The following is a 17,796-nucleotide window of genomic DNA, read 5'->3' on the forward strand; positions in this document are numbered from 1 at the left end:
AGTGAGTTCCAGGACAGTCAGGGCTACACAGAGAAACACTGTCTCAAAAAACCAAATCAACAACAACAACAACAACAAAAAAAACAAAAAAAGAAGAAGAAGAAGAAGCAGCTTAGAACAACATTTGAAAGAAAAGAACAAAACTCAGTGAGAGCAGAGGAGGCAGAAGAATGCGATTGCCAGACTTACTGTACTGTTAGATTCAAATGTCGTTTTCAGTCAAAAATCCTACGTCCTACAAAGAACAGAAAAGAATGTTCCATTCAGAGCAATAATTAAACCAATTTTAACTTTTTTAAAAGAAATATTTATTTATTTTATGTATATGTGCTCTATCTGCATGTACACCTGTGTGCCAGAAGACAGCACCACATGGACACCCCTATAGAAGGTGATGAGCCACCATGTGGTTGTTGAAAATTGAACTTAAGACTGCTCTTAACCAGTCCCCAAGTTTAGCTCTTAAAAAGACCTCTTAGATCTTTAGACAAAAAAAGAAACAGCTTTTGTTAATTTTGTTTAAGTATTGGAGAATCAAACTCTTAAATCCTACAAATTGTATGATCTACCACTGAACTACATCCCTATCCCTGATTTGAACTAGCTTTATAGCCCAAGCTGGCCTTGAACTTGGAATCCTCCTGCCTCAGGCCAACTAGTGTGGAAATTACAGACACAGGCTACTATGCCTGGTCTAAAACCATAATTTGATAGATGCTTAAAGCATTCAAAGGGCTGGCATGATAACCCATGACTATTATAGTCTGAGCATTTGAGAAGAAGGTGTTCTCTCTGGAGTAGGTAAATAGCAAAGAGTTAAAAGGGTGCCCTTATAAATATATTTATTATTATTAGTTATACACATAAAAATGGTTAAGATGTGGCTGGGCATATGGCTTAGCCCATCCACCCACACATCCATACATCCCCACTCACCCACCCAAAGAAAGAGAGAGAGAGAGAGAGAGAGAGAGAGAGAGAGAGAGAGAATGAATGAATGAATGAATATCCCAGTAAGCTTTCATTTAAAAAAGCTGAGCATGGTAGCATATTCTTACAATCCCAATGCAAGGAAGATAGAGACAGAAGGATCCTTAGGTTGCTAGCCAACCTAGTATAATTGGTGAACCACAGACTCCAGTGAAAGAGGCTATCTCAAAAAGCAGTAGTGATTGTGTAGAAACAAGATGGCTCATTGGTTAAAGGTGCTGTGCTGAAAGCCTGAAGACCTGAGTTTAATTCCAAGGACCCATGTGGCGGAAGAGCATCAACTCAGGAAAGTTGCCCTCTAGCCTCCATACCAGTACCATGGCACACACACACATGCTCACATGCACACACAAGCAAGGAAATAAATAGATAGTAAAGAGAAAAACAAGACAGCCTTTGAGAAATAGCACCCAGGCTTGAACTGGCCTCTGAATGCATGTACACACATGTATACAAACCTTGATAGTTTTCTGAAGGACCTAAGTTCAGTTCATATGACCCATATCAGGCCCAACTGCTTGTAACTCCAGCATCAGATCTGACACCCTCTTCTGGCCTCTCTGAGTAATCACACTCATGTGACACCTATAGTCACAGAGACACACCAACACATAATAAGTCTTTTTAAAGAAAAATTCAGTTGGAGAGCTCTCAAGTAAGCTACCCTGGATTACATGACACAATATCAGAAACCAGAGACCTTACCTCATAGACAAGGTGGGAGCAGAGAACTGACCTCTAAGCAGTTGTCCCCAGACATCACATACGTGTCTGTAGTCCCATACTTGCATGCACTTTTTGAAACATGTATTTACTTTGTGTGTGTTTGTGCATTCTGTGGCATACTTGTAGAGGTCAGAGACAACTTTCAGAAGTCAGTTTACTTCTTCCAGGGTGTGTGGTCTGGGGTTCAAGCTCCCCCCAGCTATGGGGCTTGATGGCAAGAGCCATTTCACCAGCTGATAAGTATACAAATAGAGCTAAGGTGTGATTTAGCAAGCTAGATTGTTCATCTGTTATCTCAGACACACAGAGAACTGGCAAGGGTGTTAGCTTAGTATTGTAAGATGCAGGTCCCTGAGCTTCATGCTGATAATGTTTCTACTTTTATTCTCCTGGAGTGAATTCTGAGTCCTGGGCTGAAGTGATCTCCTTCCTTAGCATCTGAAGTACCTAGGACTATAGGCATGTCCACCAAGTTTCTCTTTCTATTCTTGTATCAACTGATGGGTGCAAACCTTGGAGGTTTCTTAAGGTGTTTACTGCCAAGAGAAACGCCTAAGGTTAGCACCCATCAGGTGGCACAGGCATTGTCTTCTCAAGCTTGTGCCATTCACAGTGCTCTGTGGTCCACAGGTGCAGCTAGGAATACTGTTGGCACAGATTCATCCCTACTCAGACATGACCGAGCTCATAAATAACCACTGTAGAGCAGACTCCTGAGCTATGTATATGCTCTAGAGGTTTTAGGGGAGAAGGTATATCTGTCTACCCACCTGCCCGTCTCCTGGGCTGGGCTGGGATTGGTGGTTCTTTTTTCTCTGTTGTACTTGGATTTCAGTGAGTTAGTTCCCAGTGCCTCAGTGTACTCACATTTGTGATTCTGCCCATTGCCATTTCAGAACTGTCAGCCTGTGCCTCTCCCTCTCATGTCAGCATCATGGACACAGCCCATTGTTCTAGCTGGTGGGAACTTGAGCATGTTATGCTTGTGCCCGCCTTGATCTTTAGGAGTTATACCGCTTGCCTATTTGTAATGCAGTTTGCTATTCCCCGGCAGTGCTGGTTTCCTACAGACTCTTGCTATCCTTCCCAGGTCTGTGACACTAGTATTTCTCCTAGCTTATTTGTTGCTAGGGGTGATGCTATAGGTACCAGCCCACTGTCCTCACCACTGCTCACTTGGGCTCTCTTAGTGCTCTGGTTCTGAGCAAGAGAATCTGGACTGGTTGAACAGCTCACACCACAAAGAATCCCTTTAAGATAAAATGTCATTGACTTTTTTCCTACAGGACCGCATAATTGATGCTGGCCCCAAAGGGAATTATTCACGATTCATGAACCATAGCTGCCAGCCCAACTGTGAGACCCTGAAGTGGACAGTGAATGGGGACACACGGGTTGGCCTGTTTGCTGTGTGTGACATTCCTGCAGGTACATCACTGGGGTCCTACAAGTGTCTAGTGCCATATGGATAGGCAGAGGCAACAGCTGGTCTTTGCTGTGGCTGAGTTTGAAAATGTCTAGGATAAGAATTTGGAAGTTTTGTTTTGGCTATCTGTTTTATGAAGCGAATTGATGAATCTGTGAGTTATGCCACTGTGTGCCTGAAAGGGGGGGCACATTTTTTTGAAACTTAACTCTCAACTTTAGTATCCATTGCCTCAGGAGGACGGGGGCGGGGGGTTGGGGGACTCTAACAAAACATTGTGTCTCCTTTAGGTACAGAGCTGACTTTCAACTATAACCTTGATTGTTTGGGCAATGAAAAGACGGTCTGTCGGTGTGGAGCCTCCAACTGTAGTGGGTTCCTTGGAGACAGACCAAAGGTAAGGGCATCACAGCTTCTTTCTGTTGAAGCTGGACCATTATGGCATCTGAGAAGATTGCTTTCTAGTAAGCAGCACCTCTTCCCAGTAGACTGTTGCTGTGACAAGGGGAGGGTCCCTGCAGTGTGTGGGTTGGGATCAGTGAGGCCCTCTGTCAGGGTAGGCCACTTGTTAAGAGTTCCTCACTGGTAGAATTCCTGTGAGAATTATCCTAATGCAGCACCAACAGATGTGTGGCTTAAACATCAAGAACATAGACTCAGTCTTGAACACAGGTAGGTACAATCAGAGTTATTGACAGGACCATGTTTGTTCAAAACTTTCAAGAGTCTATAAGGCCTCCTTCCCACTCCTGTTGATGACTGGTGTTCCTTAGGTTGTACAAGCCTTATCCTGGTGTTGCATTGCTTCACTTGAGGCTCCAAGTGGTTGGTGTCCATCTTGACCACTGCCTTGCTACCTTTTTGTTCTTTGTTTGCATTGCTGTATGTAGGTCCCAGAGCCTGTGCCTGCTAGGCAAGTGCTCTCCTGAGTCACAGCTTTTGGACACCAGTCCCTTTCAAGTTGATTGCAAGTCATGCTTACTTGATGTGCCAGTGTTCATTTTTATTGTTTTTTTTTTTTTAATTTCTTTATTTTTTATATATGATGAGGACACTGTCACTGTCTTCAGATGCACCAGAAGAGGGCATCGGATCCCATTACACATGGTTGTGAGCCACCATGTGGTTGCTAGGATTTGAGTTCAGTCAGTGCTCTTAGCCACTGAGCCATCTCTAGCTCTTGTAACTTCATTCACAATGACTTCTAAAATCACGTCTCCAAGGTCCTTGGGAGAATATAAATTTTGGGGTACCCCTTACATGCAAAAGGCCAAGGCTATCATGGGCATCTCTACCCTGAGCTGTAGACTGAGCCCATCCTCTACATATATTCTGAAGGACAGCTGCTTTGACACTGGGTTGCCCTTATCTGTGCTGCTTATAATTGAATTCTTAGCTAAGAGAAGTTCCCAACAGGTCAGTACTCTGACGTCTTTGTTAGCAGATCCTATGCATGACATTATTGAGCCTGTCTTAGCAGGAGTTGCTTAAGATGTAGTGGGTCATCCCATTGGCCATGACCTTCTTCTCTGTGTGGGGGATATACCCTTTTGTGGTGCTAGAAATGGAACCTACAGCCTTGAGCTACATTTTTAGCTCAGGCACCCTTATGTTGGAATACCCTAGGGATCTGTAATGTCGCTCTGGACCATGCTTTTTGGGCATCTGTGTAGTTTGTCTTTTTATTACTGCTTCAGTTTGTACTTTATGAGAACTATGCTTAATTCTTAATTCTAGACATCAACGTCCCTTTCATCAGAGGAAAAGGGTAAAAAGGCCAAGAAGAAAACCAGAAGGCGCAGAGCCAAGGGTGAAGGAAAACGGCAGTCAGAGGATGAGTGCTTCCGCTGTGGTGATGGTGGGCAGCTGGTGCTGTGTGACCGCAAGTTCTGTACCAAGGCCTACCACCTATCCTGCCTCGGTTTGGGCAAGCGGCCCTTTGGTAGGTGTCCAGCACCCAGCCAGTTTCTGATGACTTACAGAGGGCTTGCCTTTCTTTACTGACTGGACCTTCCTTACCTGGTTGCAAATTTATGGGAAGGTCAGGTGGTAAATGTCTCCAGCCCAGGGAACCTGCTGAAGTCTAGGATGGGGTCAGGCAGTAGCTTTCCAAGCCCAGTGTAGAGTGGTCATTTCATTAGCACCAAGATCCAAAGTGGTATGCACCAGGCAGGATGATACTGGAAAAGACAGGTTCCACTGCAACAGCCTCACTAAGACTCATCTCAGTGAATGGAGGACCTGGTTGTTAGGCACCTCACCTAACTCCCTCTCAAGGACTTACAGGCACTGTCTGTCCCTAGAGATGACATTAGAGTTAGCAGGAATTGCTATTTAAGATGGAACCACAGATTTGGCTCTCTGGAAGACAATAGAATAGGCTTTGTGTCTTACTACCTCATCATATTCAAGAGATCATAGCATCAGGATGAAATACAAAGATTTCACTCAAAGACCAGAAATTTACATATCTTTACATATCTGTAGCTGTGGATTTGACAGCTATCCTTAATACTAACAAAGAGTTTCAGAGATTTATATCTAAGCAGAAAACTGGTTCCTTATAGTAGGCAAAGCACAAGCCAGGCATGATAGCTTACAACTTTAATCTGACCACTTGGGAAGCAGAGGCTGGTAGATTTCTGAGTTCAAGACCAGCCTGCTCTAGGATATTCAGAGGTACACAAAGGAACCCTGTCTCAATTTAAAAAAACAGGGGGGGGGGGGAGGCAGGTCAGGGCCACTGCCATCAGTAGACACCTGTAGTGTTAGTGAGCTGTGTCTGGTGTGATGCTGCAGTTGGCAGGATGTATGCTGTAGTCTGCAGCACTTAGTACCTGCCTGGCCTTTGAGCACCAATTACAAGCTTCTCTCTGGAAACTGAAATGAAAAGCAGACTCTTGTGTTAATTTGTATTTATTTGACTAGCCAAATAAAAAATGATTTTAAGTTAGGTATGCTGATATGTTCCAGTTGGCCCACCAACTCAAGGCTGAAGCAGGAGGATGGCTAGTTATAAAGATCCAGGTCACCTTGAGGAACATATTAAGATGGGTATCTCTTGTAAGAAAAATAAGACTATGGATGGATATTAGCTCAATGCTACAGCACATGCTTGCGGCCCTGGGTTCAGTCCCTAGTACCCCTCAAAAACATTCTTCTCCACCCTGAATATACTGAAGCTTTGAATCTGTTACTTCCATTTGCTGATAGTGTGCTTTATTGCAGGGAAGTGGGAATGTCCCTGGCATCACTGTGATGTATGTGGCAAACCTTCTACCTCATTTTGCCACCTCTGCCCCAACTCATTCTGTAAGGAACACCAAGATGGGACTGCTTTCCGTTCCACCCAGGATGGGCAGTCCTACTGCTGTGAGCATGACTTGAGGGCAGACTCTTCAAGTAGCACCAAGACTGAGAAACCCTTTCCAGAATCACTGAAGTCGAAGGGGAAGAGGAAGAAAAGGCGGTGTTGGCGAAGGGTCACAGATGGTAAATAGCGCTTGGTCAGATCCTGGGGTGGTGTAGGGCAGCCAGCCCTGCAGACAGTGGGAAGGCAAGCACGGCACCCACCCCAAGGACCCAGCTCCTAGCGCTGTGTATAGGCCTACTTGGGTGGGAGGCAGCTCCTCCCACCACTGAGCCACCCTCAGCAGCTGTGCTGCGTCTGCACTGATGCCTGTCAGCTGCAGGCTTGGTGGTCCAGGATAAACAAGCCTTACTACACAGCGTCACCTCTACACTTGAATCTGAGACCCAGCGTCAAGGTGCCCTCCCATTTCTATTTTAGATTAAAGTTATGATTGAAGATTAACTGGCATGTGAAATGCTTTTATCTTACCTGAAACAAAGAATTTTCTAAAGGTCACCATTAGCTCTGTCCTGATGGTGCAGGCTTCTATTCACATACTGCCCACCTACTCAGGGCAGACTGGGCCTCCAGCCCTGGGCTTCTTCTGATCAGGATTGGTAATTCTTCTGTTGTTTGAAACAGCCTATGTTCTTTGTATTAATGTGAATTTTTCCTCAAAGTGCTTTGTTTCCACTTTGAGTGGTTGTGGTGTTGTTAAGATTCCTCTCGTGGCTTCCCTGTTTGTGGACATGACCAGTGACAGCAGTGTGGCCTGTGGAGCAGAGCAGCTGCCTTTGTTTTGCCTGTTTTTCTCTAATGTCTTTTGAAAACCTTGTACATTTTCATCACTTGATATGTTTCTGACATTTATTCCCAACATACTTTTGCTAAAACACATTACCAGCTAAAATGTATCTTGAGTTGTCGGGCAGATATAAACTATTGAGCACAGAGGGAGGTAACCACAGTATCTGGGGTGGGGGGTGGGTGGCACAAGACAGCCTGGAACGTAGGCTAATGCTTTCTGTGTGGTGCATTTGTTTGTGGAGCCTAAAGCTGGTTGCCCGTTCTCTCTCCACCTGGTTTCATGGTGGTCAAGTCTGATGGTATCTGTTTCCCTGTGAGATTTAAGTGATTTACTTTAAAGGTCCAGCCCAAGGACTACTAGACTGTCTGTCCTTTGGCTTGCTTCTGCCTTCCCAGGAGTGCATCTTGGCCTTGGAGAGCTTGGGACACCAAGAAAGGAAACCTCATGCTTTCTTTCTATTGGGAGGGAAGGTGCACGCAATGCATCAACAATGGATGGCTTTGGAAAACTAACTAGCCATTAAGTCCCCAAGGTTTGCTACCCACTGCTGTCCTGCTGCCCTCTAGCCTTGTAGAGCTGCAGTCTTCTTAGTGGTCAGCATCAGTCATGACATCTGAAAGCCTGGCGTGTCGTGAGCACTGGTCAGAGACCACTCCTTAGGCACTTAGTCTATGGTAGTTCCCCAAAAGTTGAAGCAGCTTCGCAGGCAGCCTGTTGCTTCTATAGGCACAGGCCTAGTTACCTCTGGAGACGCCTATTTGACTGGACAAGGTCAGGAACACTTTTCAGTTTAGAATTTAATCTGGCTTAAACTGCTCTATAAAATACTAGATTAGTTCATAAAGTTCTGTTACTTATGGCCCCAGTTTGGAAGGCTGATGTAGTGATAGGCCACATAGCCTCCTCACATGCACATGGCCCCCAGGCTCCATGGTGGGCCCATCTTGTCCCAAACCATCCTTCCCTACCAGCTGAGTAGCTTCTGCAAAAGAGAACAGCAGCAGAGCTGATTCTGCAGTACACTTTGGGAACAGATTAACTTTAAAAAAAAAAAAATCTTAAGTAAAATCTTGGGATTTTTGGTTCCAAGTTATTTTATAGTCTTTCTGAAGGAAATATTGTGGACATGTTAGACAATTTCCCCTTTCTAAAAGTATTAATGAATAATAACACTAACTCTAAAAACCAACCGAAGACCTATTTACAAATCTGGGGTGATTGGCCTTTCCAACAGGCCTAGGGCTGTGACTCTGGGTGTGGTAGGTGTCCTGAATCTGACAGAGATGTTACTTTCTGAATATCAACTCCAGTTTCTTCTTCCTTAATGTGACATAAACAAATGAAGACTGCCCATCTTCCATAACTACTCAGGAGCCGTGGCATCCCAAACCAGGCAGGAGCTGCTCCCTAGTCAGCACACACCTGTGTGTACGCTTCTGCAGAGTGGCAGCAGCCCAGGATACACAGCCAGTGTCCACAGTAGCACTGGTCTAGGAAAATGTGGAACTACAGCACTTCAGACCTAGGCACCTGTAGGGCAGTGCATCTGGCAAGAGTGAGGAGGACCCAGGTGCTAGTTCTTAAGGAACAGCCTGGCACTAGTATGTAAGGACTCCTTGGGTCTCAGGCAGGCACACTCAGGTTGGCTTTTCTGAGGACTTCCAAGTGATACCTGATGATGTGTGACCTCCAGAGCTACCTAATTTTCAAGAGTTAATAGGGAAAAAATGTTTTAAAGGTAATGCAAACACCTATCAGTTGCCAAATAACTTCAGCTGATAACTGTTAGAATAAAATGCTGTGTCCATGTGTATCATGGTATCACTGTATCCTGTTGAGATGTGAAATGCCCTATCAGAAATTAAATAAGTTTAAATGTGCCAATTGGTGTCTAAACTTCATACAATATAAAGTCAGGTTCCTTTTAGGAATGCTGGGTGCTGTCACTAGGTCTGATAGTGAAGGCTTAAAAACTTGAAGTTTGGGGGGAGGGGGGAGTTAATACTGAAATATAGATGAGAATTACCAGTTGGGGAAGAATAGCATTTAAGTGGAAAATCGTGTTTGGAAAACTGTAATGAGTATTTTTTTATTAAAAAACTTTAAAGGCCTTTTTCTTACACTTATTTAATACGTAACTGTGTCTGACTCCTCCACTTCCTGGGTGCCCACAAGTTGCCCTACCCATTTACCAACCTCTATTTTCAGGTAGCCTTACCTCCAACCCTGCCTCTCCTCTCCCAGGTTCTGACAGCTGTATATGCAGGGGTTTGGTCTCAGAGCAGGGGGTCAAGCTCACCTGAAACACAGCTCTGTGGGCTTTCTTTAGAAAAACTAAACTTTAATACTCAGGTCATTTTACAATGAAAATAGGAACCCAGACACAGGTTTGAAATGTTTACAACTGTACAAAAGACATACAAATCCCTGGTAAGTAGTGGCATCAAAGCTGGTCATGGTCCCCCTCACACCCTAGACTTTCCAGATGTCACCTTTGGTCCCCTCAACCTCACGAGGGAGGGCATGCACAAGCAGAGAGAGAAAGCCCTCTCAGCCAGTAACTTTTTTTTTTTTTTTTCTCTAAAGAAGAAATAAAAAAGGTAAAAGTCGAACAGGCACTAAAATTTTGAAGTAACTTTTGGTTTGCATTCAAAACATAATATTGAATAAAAAAAAGTATCTTAATCACACAGAAAACTAACTTATTAGAATATAAAAAATAAGCCTAAACTCCCCAGAGAAATGGCTGGGCCCAGGGGCCTGTGGATCACAGGTGCTGGGTGGAGCACATCCTTCGGTATCTGCTCAGGTCACTCAGCACAACCAGCAAACCTTGTCCTCTGGTCTGATGAGGGTCAGCAGCAGAGATGGCACTTAGGACACATTGGTCATAGGCTTGTACTTCTTGAAGCGTGTCCACTGGCCTGTGGCGTAGTTCATCTCGAACACTGTGTCCACTAGCATGGTGGTACTGCCCTGGCCGTCTGCCTTGGGCAGATCCTCTGTGTGTTCACTGAGCTTGATCTGGATCACATCCCCCTGCTCCGGGCACGGGTTCTCTGTAGGGAGCAGGGACTGCTGGGCAGGTGCCTAGGGCCAAGCAACCCATCCCCCCAACCCATCTGGGGCACCTCCCAAGCTTAGCATTAGCACAGATGTACCTCGAGAGCCAGCCATGAAGCCCAGGATGAGGGCCTTCTCTGGCCGAGTGACCTTGTTTGCCGTCTTGAACATCTCCTGGGCAGCAAACATCTGTTCTCTCTGTGAAAAGATGATGTGGGTGCCTAGGGTGCCAAGGCCACCTGCCTCTACTACCATTGGCCCCGCTATGCTCATCATATAATACCCCTTGGCTGCAAACAGGCAAAGCTATGCTATCCATCTAATGGCCTTGGGCCCTGGCAGGGTACTTACAGTGAGGGACAGGTTCTTTTTAGGTTGCTGCTGAACAGGGGCTGGAGCCTGGGTCTGAGGGGCCACCATGGCCACTGGGGGTGTCTGAGCAGTGGGAGTGACAGCTGGGGGAGTAGTAGGTGTCAGAGGTGAGGTAGGTGCTGCAGGTGCTGGTGTAGCTGGGCTCAGGCCACTGTTATACATAGGTGCCCTTTGTTTAAACTGTGTTGGCAGTGTGGGACTTGGAGCGCTGGGTTCCTCAGGTGGCCGGCTGGCTTCCCGAGAGGGTGGAGCTGTAGGCAAAGCAGGTTTATTAAGAGTTGTCCAGGAAAGGGAGTCTTCATTCCTAATCTACTTGGTCCCCAGGCTCCCTGCCCCAGGCACCATTTTCTGGAGAGGCAATAGGCTCAGCTCCACTTCTCCTGCCCCGACAACTACTCCATACCCACCTACTCTTGTCTTGTTCCATCACTGCTGCCCAGAAGCCCTTACTGACCTTCATAGTCAGGGACATGAGCCCTGTGCAGTACTATCCAGCAAGGCAGAGCCTATGTCCTTAGGCATTTCTAGACTTGTAGTTTAAGGTGTCTAAGGCTCTGGTTAGGTCCTGGCGTATGATGTTACCCATATATACCCTGGTACTGGTTACAGGACGATGGAAAGCAGCTCCCCAAGCCTAGCACACTCTGCCTCAGCAAGGCTGCTGACCCTTACATGTCCTGAGGAAAACTGACCCCCCCAAGCTACAGAGCTGAGCCCAATGGAGCCAACACCCTGAACAAATAACTAACCCAAGCTTATGTCTGCCCCTGAAAGAATCATTCCTCTACAGAATGCCTCATCTGGGAAGAGAAAATCCTTGGCTTCCCCTCGTATCACCCCCCCACCCCACCCTTAAAGAACAGGGTGCCCAAAGTGGCAATCTTGGCAGCTACTTGTTCATTCAAATCAGGACTTCTGGCTTATTTCTTGGCCAGGAGATCCTTCTGCTGCCTGGGATCAGAAGACAATGGGACAGGTGCTTTAGTGCTGACCAGTACCTGTGAGCTTCCCAGGTTGGTATGCCAGGCTCCATCCAGGGGTCAAAAGAAACCCTGTAAGCCCAGGGCAAGTCCTTATGGGGGCTGAGGGAAACCGGGTTCAGCATACTGCTGGGTACTCACCTGGGGGAGTCTCAGAGCTGGGGATGTAAGATGAGGCAGGTACCACACTGGGTGTAGAGGGCAGGTAACTTGTGGAGGGCAGTGTTGGCTCACTGTTCAGAGACCCAAGTTTCTGGAAGACAGAGACAATGGTTCCTCCAGGCAGAGGTAAGGGTTTCAGTACACCTTCCTGGGAGTAGCCTGGACAGCCTCAATCAGCCATTGCCCATCAACAGAGCAAGTTAGCAAGTACTGCTATCCCCAGGGCCGGGATAGTGGCTTCTCTAACCATAAGCCCCTGATTTTAGTGATGCTGGACTTCAAACTTAAGCCACAGTCACCACCCTATGTTCCCAAACTGACATCTAGGGAAAATAGTTCAGCAATGCAAAGGGTACCGCAAAGAAAATGGGCTCAGAGATCATACCAAGAACGGTCACACTGCCTACACACACACAACCTACGCACCTGCCTCTGACTACTCATTTCCACAGACCAGCCCTGGGAAAGAGCTACTCTGGTTCAAACACCCTTCCCACATGCATGCCATGCCTGGTCTGCAGAGCACCTGGGCCTCAAGCAGGAACCATACCCACTGGACAGTGAGGAGCTTGAGGTAACAGTGGTATGGAGGCACCACAGGCAGTAATCCTAGAATGAGGCAGGTATTTGTTCCAAACACGCGACTGATGCCCAAGTCAAGCTCTGGCTCCTTCAGCTACTAGCATACATACACGTTCATACATGCATACATATCTGCACACATGTACACACATACAGAATATATCTCAGTGGCTACCTGTGTGGACACCAGGCCAGCAGCATAGTCAGGGGTAGCGTTTTCAACAACCGTCTCTTCCTTGGTGGGCTTTTCTACCACTTCTGTGTCTGCCATTAAAGGAAGAGAAGGCTGGTTAGTGGCTCTGACCCAGCTCCAGTTCAAGTCACAAGTGTTCTCTGTGAAGGCCAAATGCAAGATAGCACTATGCACTTAGGTCTCAGGGCAAGGAAATGATATTATAACCTGTAATCCTAGTAGTTGGAAAGCTACAAGCCCGAGGCCTGACTGGACCACAGTGTACAGACCTTGTCTCAAAAAGCCACATGCCCCCACTCAAAACAAAACCAACTAACAAAAAAAATCCCTGGGAAAAATCACAGACAGACTAGACCACAAAGAGAAAACATGAAGAAACCCAAAGGACCCAGGCACTATACTGGCAGAAGCAACTACAACCCATTAGGCTGCACTGCCCCCCATCCTCCCTCCAAACCTTCAATGATCCACACACCTAAAGTCTTCCTCCTCCTCTTTGCCTCTCGTCCAGCACCAACTGTATTCAGCTCAGAAATATCAAGCAGCTGCCAAAATAAATACATGCCGCACTTAATTATAGAGCAAAGAATCAATGCTTAGCCTTGGCAGGATCATGAAAAGGGATGTCCCACCTTCACACCCCTTTCTTTCTGCAGTGGCGTCCTCGAAGGTGGTATTGGAGTCCGGTTCCCAGAAGGGCTGAAGACGCTGGGTGTGGTGGGACTTCTGAAGGGGGCTTGCTTCGGAATGCCTTTGAGAGGGGCTACAGAAAAGACACTAATATCAGTGATAATGTCTCTGGGGGGGGCCCAGCAGCCTCTTGAGCAAGGCTGCCTCTGGGAAATCCCACAGAAAGTTAGTCTTCTACCACATTGTGGACTTTTGCACATTTCATCCTGTGCTAAAAAGAACTCAAGGGGATGGAGCAATGACCCTGTGGTTAAGAGCACTGGCTGTTCTTACAGAGGACCCAGGTTCAATTTCCAACACCCACCGTTAGATCCAGTCCCAAGGGATCTGATGCCCTCTTCTGTCATTCTGTCATCCAGGAGTACTGCACACACGTACACAGATATATATCCAGACAAAACAGCCATACACATACAATAAAATAATTCAAAAAACAAAAAACCACTCAGGCTCTTTGTCAGCATCACTATGGTGAAGAAACATGAGTTCAGAACCGACAAGCCTAATGACATCCCTGGAGGTCTGTTGGGAAGACCCAGGCTTACGGTCTGAAGGTGCACGACTCATCCTTTCTGAGAACGCTAGAGTAATAGATGCTAACAGCTCTCTAAGACAAATGAGGCCTCCAGACTTTTCAGGACAAGAACTACCCTGGTTTCAAACTGCCCAGTAGTAACACCCCAAACTAACATTTTTGCTAAGAAGAAAGCCAAAGATCTTGAGTTAGGTGACCTTACAGTATCAAGCCTCTCAGAACAGTGACATTCCTTTTCTTTCTGTCCCTCAGGAGGGCCACCCAATGTCCTCAGAGGCAAAGAAAGCAAGGTGGAGCCTACACTACAGCAGCAGGCCATACCAAAGGAAGAACAATGCCCTGTAGTGATAATGGGAAAATGGTCGGTCAGCCATACCAAGGCTTTGCACTAGTTATGTGCCAGCTTTTGGAGTTATGGGAACTTGGTATTCCAAGATGCAAGATGAACCAAGTGGGAGGACCAGGCAAGGCTTTCCCTTCATTCTAAAGCTATCTTGCCCACTGGGCCCTGAACATCATTCTAGAGGAGTCCTCTCTTGTATCTGACACAGTGCTAAGTGCACATAAACACAGGCACATGCATGAAGAGCCAGACTACTGTGTGGCCCTCTAACTTGGAAACTTGCCCTGGGCACATGGCACCTGCCATAACTGTTACACTCAAGAGGGTAGCTACCGATGACAGAGGGGCTAAAGCAAATGTCACCTTCTCCTAGAAGCTCTGGCAACTACAAAGTAGCAAAAATTTCCCACTTAATTCTTAGCTTAATGTTAAATTATATAGGCAATGATATTAAAAATATATAATGTATTATAAAAACAAATACCAGCTGCTTCACCACATACAGCCTCCTTCCTCTCCCCAGGATAATGCACAAGGCCTTGCTTGTCTTCACACAACTTCTCACTATAGAGCCGTGGGCCTCACCTCTCAGGACTAATGTCCAAGTGCATTTTCTGGTGAGAAAAAATCCTACCTTTCAAGCCAAACCCTCCCGCCTGGCAGCAACGGCAGCACCACCCGAGAGCACAGGAGCCTTACTTGTAGTGTCCATCTTTCGAAGCAGCCCCCGGCCCTTAGCATGGAACGGGACCCCAGCACTTCTCTTCAGCTGCTGGGCTGTCTCGGTAGCTGTGAGAATAAAAGTCACAAGATCAGGGTCACTTAGAGCACGGGGCCTCTCAGCATATAAAGCAACTATAACAAGAAAGACTTTAAAAATACTCAAGGTAACTCCTTTATATAACCCAGCAGGATGCACCCAGAAATGCTGCTGAAGTTTATAGCTGATAATTCCTTTAAGAAACAAACAAAAAAGCCCAAAACAAAACACAAAAAGAAAGGAAGGACTGTTTCCTGGTATTTGTTTTTATAATACATTATATATTTATAATATCATTGCCTATATAATTTAACATTAAGCTAAGAATTAAGTGGGAAATTTTTGCTACTCTGTAGCTGCCAGAGCTTCTATGTAGTCTATTTTTCTTCAATCATTGTTCCCAAGGCAGCAAAATGGACAGACTAGAGACAGGAGAAATGAGCTACAGCTTTTGGAGGGGCGGGGGGTGGGAAGACTGGTTTTCTTGACAAGAGAAGAGGAAGGGGACAATTGCTCATGCATGGCTTCTGGGTTGCCACATCTCATCGTGGTGCTAGGTGCTTCTGAGGACATACTGAACGGCAAGAGTTAAAGACCACCTTAATCTCTACTACATCTCCAAAAGGGATGGCACTGTGGCTATAGTCCATTCCACAGAGGCCTTCCCTTTGTTCTGGGAACCAAAGTTGTCTTGGGACAGAAAACCTGAAGCCAACACATGTCCCCTGGGTTGCCCCTGGCTTGACTGTATAGTCATGTCACATCATAGACCCGCAAGCTCCTGCTCAACTCTGCCCGCTTCCGTCAGGGACTCTGGCAATGGAAGAATAATACCACAGCTAGTATTGCAGGTTTTCTCGTCCTGTGTCCCTTAATAGAAAACACCAAATTTCCCTCGAAACTGTGTGCACTGGCTTTCTAAAGTTGACAACCTAATCCAAGGGCAGTGACGGGCATTTGAGTCAGCAGCAAGGGAGACCCTTCCTCAGCAGAGTGAACACCAACTATGTTAAAGAGCTCAATATTAAAATGAAATGATGACGCGGTAATAAAATTAAATACCGAACAATAAAAACCATCATGTGTTGTAAGCTCATTTTGTTAAATAGCCTTCCCCTGGTCACGGAGGAGCTTGACACCAGCTCACATATGACAAAAGCTTCCTGTGTCAGGACATTCCCACAAATGTGGCTCCAGAGTCAACTGTCATTGCCACCTGTGTGCCCCCGGGAACCAGGAGCCTGAGGTGTTGCTATATTACAGGTCCCCACAGCTGCCTTTACAGCAGGCTCAGGTCATGGAGTTACACATAAATATGAGAAGGAGACAAGAGATTTTGCTGAACTTGCTTCCGGTCCTGGAGGGCAGGATTAGCCCGAGTCCATCAGCAGCGCTGAGGACTTCCTGACAGCTGGGCTGGAGACCTTCCAGAGCAGTTCAGTGGGCCTGAGCTCCACAGACCTCCAGACAGCACAGACCCTAGACCTGTTCTGCTACAAGGCTCTTCCTGCAAACAGGGTATTTGCTGGCCTGTGATCCCAGCACTCAGGAAGCTGAGGCAGGAGGAGGGAGAACTCATGTCACCCTAGGCTTCAAAGTGAGACTGTTTTTCAAAAAACAAAACAATAAACAACAACAACAACAAAGAGCTATTTACAAATACTAGTGATGTTAATTGCATAGCCAAAATAAGTTTATGGAAATCTATGTTTTTAATTTTTTAAATCTTTTTCATTTGTTGGTTTTTTGTTTATATTTGTGATGGTCTGTATATTCTTGGACCAGGGAGTGGCACCATCTGGAGGTGCGGCCTTATTGGAATAGGTGTGACCTGGTTGGAATAGGTGTGTCACAGTGGGTATGGGCTTAAGACTCTCACCCTAGTTGCCTGGAAGTCAGTCTTCCACTAGCAGCCTTTGGATGAAGACGTAGAACTCTCAGCTCTGCCTGCGCCATGCCTGCCTGGATACTGCCATGCTCCCACCTTGATGATAATGGACTGAACCTCTGAACTTATAAGCCAGCCCCAATTAAATGTTGTTTTTATAAGACTTGCCTTGGTCATGGTGTCTGTTCACAGCAGTAAAACCCTAACTAAGACAATATTGTTTTGCCAAAACAAGATCTACATTGCCTAGGCTGGTCTAAAGTCAGTTTGTATTCATGTGATCTTTCTTTCTCAGCATTTCAAAAAGTCGTGAACTAGGTACCCGGTGCACCTGGCTTAAAACCCATCCTTTTAATGTTATTTGGCTAAAGGACACTTTCCCTGCCCTGTCTCCAGCCTTCCACATAAACCTTCATAAGGCGTGATTTGGGAAAGCATTTAATAAAACCATCTAATATGATAGAGACCAGGTCAGGATACAAACAGCAGCCTCACACCAACATCCCATTGTGAGGGACCCACAACCTGCTTGACTGGCACAGATACTATTTTGTGAGATTATAGGCACTGTGTTTGAAACTCTGAGGTCTCTAATGCATGTTTCTAAACATCAGTGGTTAACACAGAAACCTCTGATTGTTTTTTTGAGAAGACAAGCTAGTCTCTTTTAAAGTAAAAATATTTGAAAACTATAGAGAGAATATCTTGTGTATTATATGGAAGCCTCTCTTGTCAATAAAAAAAAAAACCTATGGGGCTACAGGAAACATGTAGAATGGAAGTTGGGACATCCAGTAGGCAGAAAGAATTCTCAAAGAGAGCCAGGCATGGGAAGATTTGCCCAGGCATATGGAGGAAGACAGAGACCATGGGAGGAGCTGAGCAGAGGTAACCAGCCATGTGGTAGGACTTAGATTATAATAAAT

General features: G+C 45.9%; 2 protein-coding genes across 7 annotated transcripts in view; one reads left to right on the forward strand and one right to left on the reverse strand.

The window, feature by feature from the left end:
* Nsd2 (nuclear receptor binding SET domain protein 2) overlaps positions 1 to 9,413 on the forward strand; it is a 75,532-nt gene extending 66,119 nt beyond the window's left edge. For all 5 annotated transcript variants that reach the window (XM_021163010.1, XM_021163008.2, XM_029478088.1 and 2 more), the window contains 4 exons: positions 3,003 to 3,144; positions 3,433 to 3,539; positions 4,880 to 5,084; positions 6,371 to 9,413. In XM_021163010.1, coding sequence (XP_021018669.1) covers positions 3,003 to 3,144; positions 3,433 to 3,539; positions 4,880 to 5,084; positions 6,371 to 6,642 — 726 coding nt within the window. In that variant the 3' untranslated portion in view covers positions 6,643 to 9,413. The remainder of the gene's footprint in view (positions 1 to 3,002; positions 3,145 to 3,432; positions 3,540 to 4,879; positions 5,085 to 6,370) is intronic.
* Positions 9,414 to 9,481: 68 nt separating this feature from the next.
* Nelfa (negative elongation factor complex member A) overlaps positions 9,482 to 17,796 on the reverse strand; it is a 28,374-nt gene continuing 20,059 nt past the window's right edge. Inside the window, exons 5-12 of one of the 2 annotated variants that reach the window (XM_021163014.2) lie at positions 14,922 to 15,011; positions 13,287 to 13,417; positions 13,130 to 13,199; positions 12,637 to 12,725; positions 11,859 to 11,970; positions 10,717 to 10,988; positions 10,464 to 10,563; positions 9,482 to 10,361 (exon numbers count right to left, since the gene is read on the reverse strand). In XM_021163014.2, the coding sequence (XP_021018673.1) occupies positions 10,177 to 10,361; positions 10,464 to 10,563; positions 10,717 to 10,988; positions 11,859 to 11,970; positions 12,637 to 12,725; positions 13,130 to 13,199; positions 13,287 to 13,417; positions 14,922 to 15,011 (1,049 nt within the window). In that variant the 3' untranslated portion in view covers positions 9,482 to 10,176. The remainder of the gene's footprint in view (positions 10,362 to 10,463; positions 10,564 to 10,716; positions 10,989 to 11,858; positions 11,971 to 12,636; positions 12,726 to 13,129; positions 13,200 to 13,286; positions 13,418 to 14,921; positions 15,012 to 17,796) is intronic. The other variant, XM_021163013.2, reaches the window with a different exon arrangement.

The sequence above is a fragment of the Mus caroli genome, chromosome 5 (assembly GCF_900094665.2).
Source record: "Mus caroli chromosome 5, CAROLI_EIJ_v1.1, whole genome shotgun sequence".
NCBI lineage: Eukaryota > Metazoa > Chordata > Mammalia > Rodentia > Muridae > Mus > Mus caroli.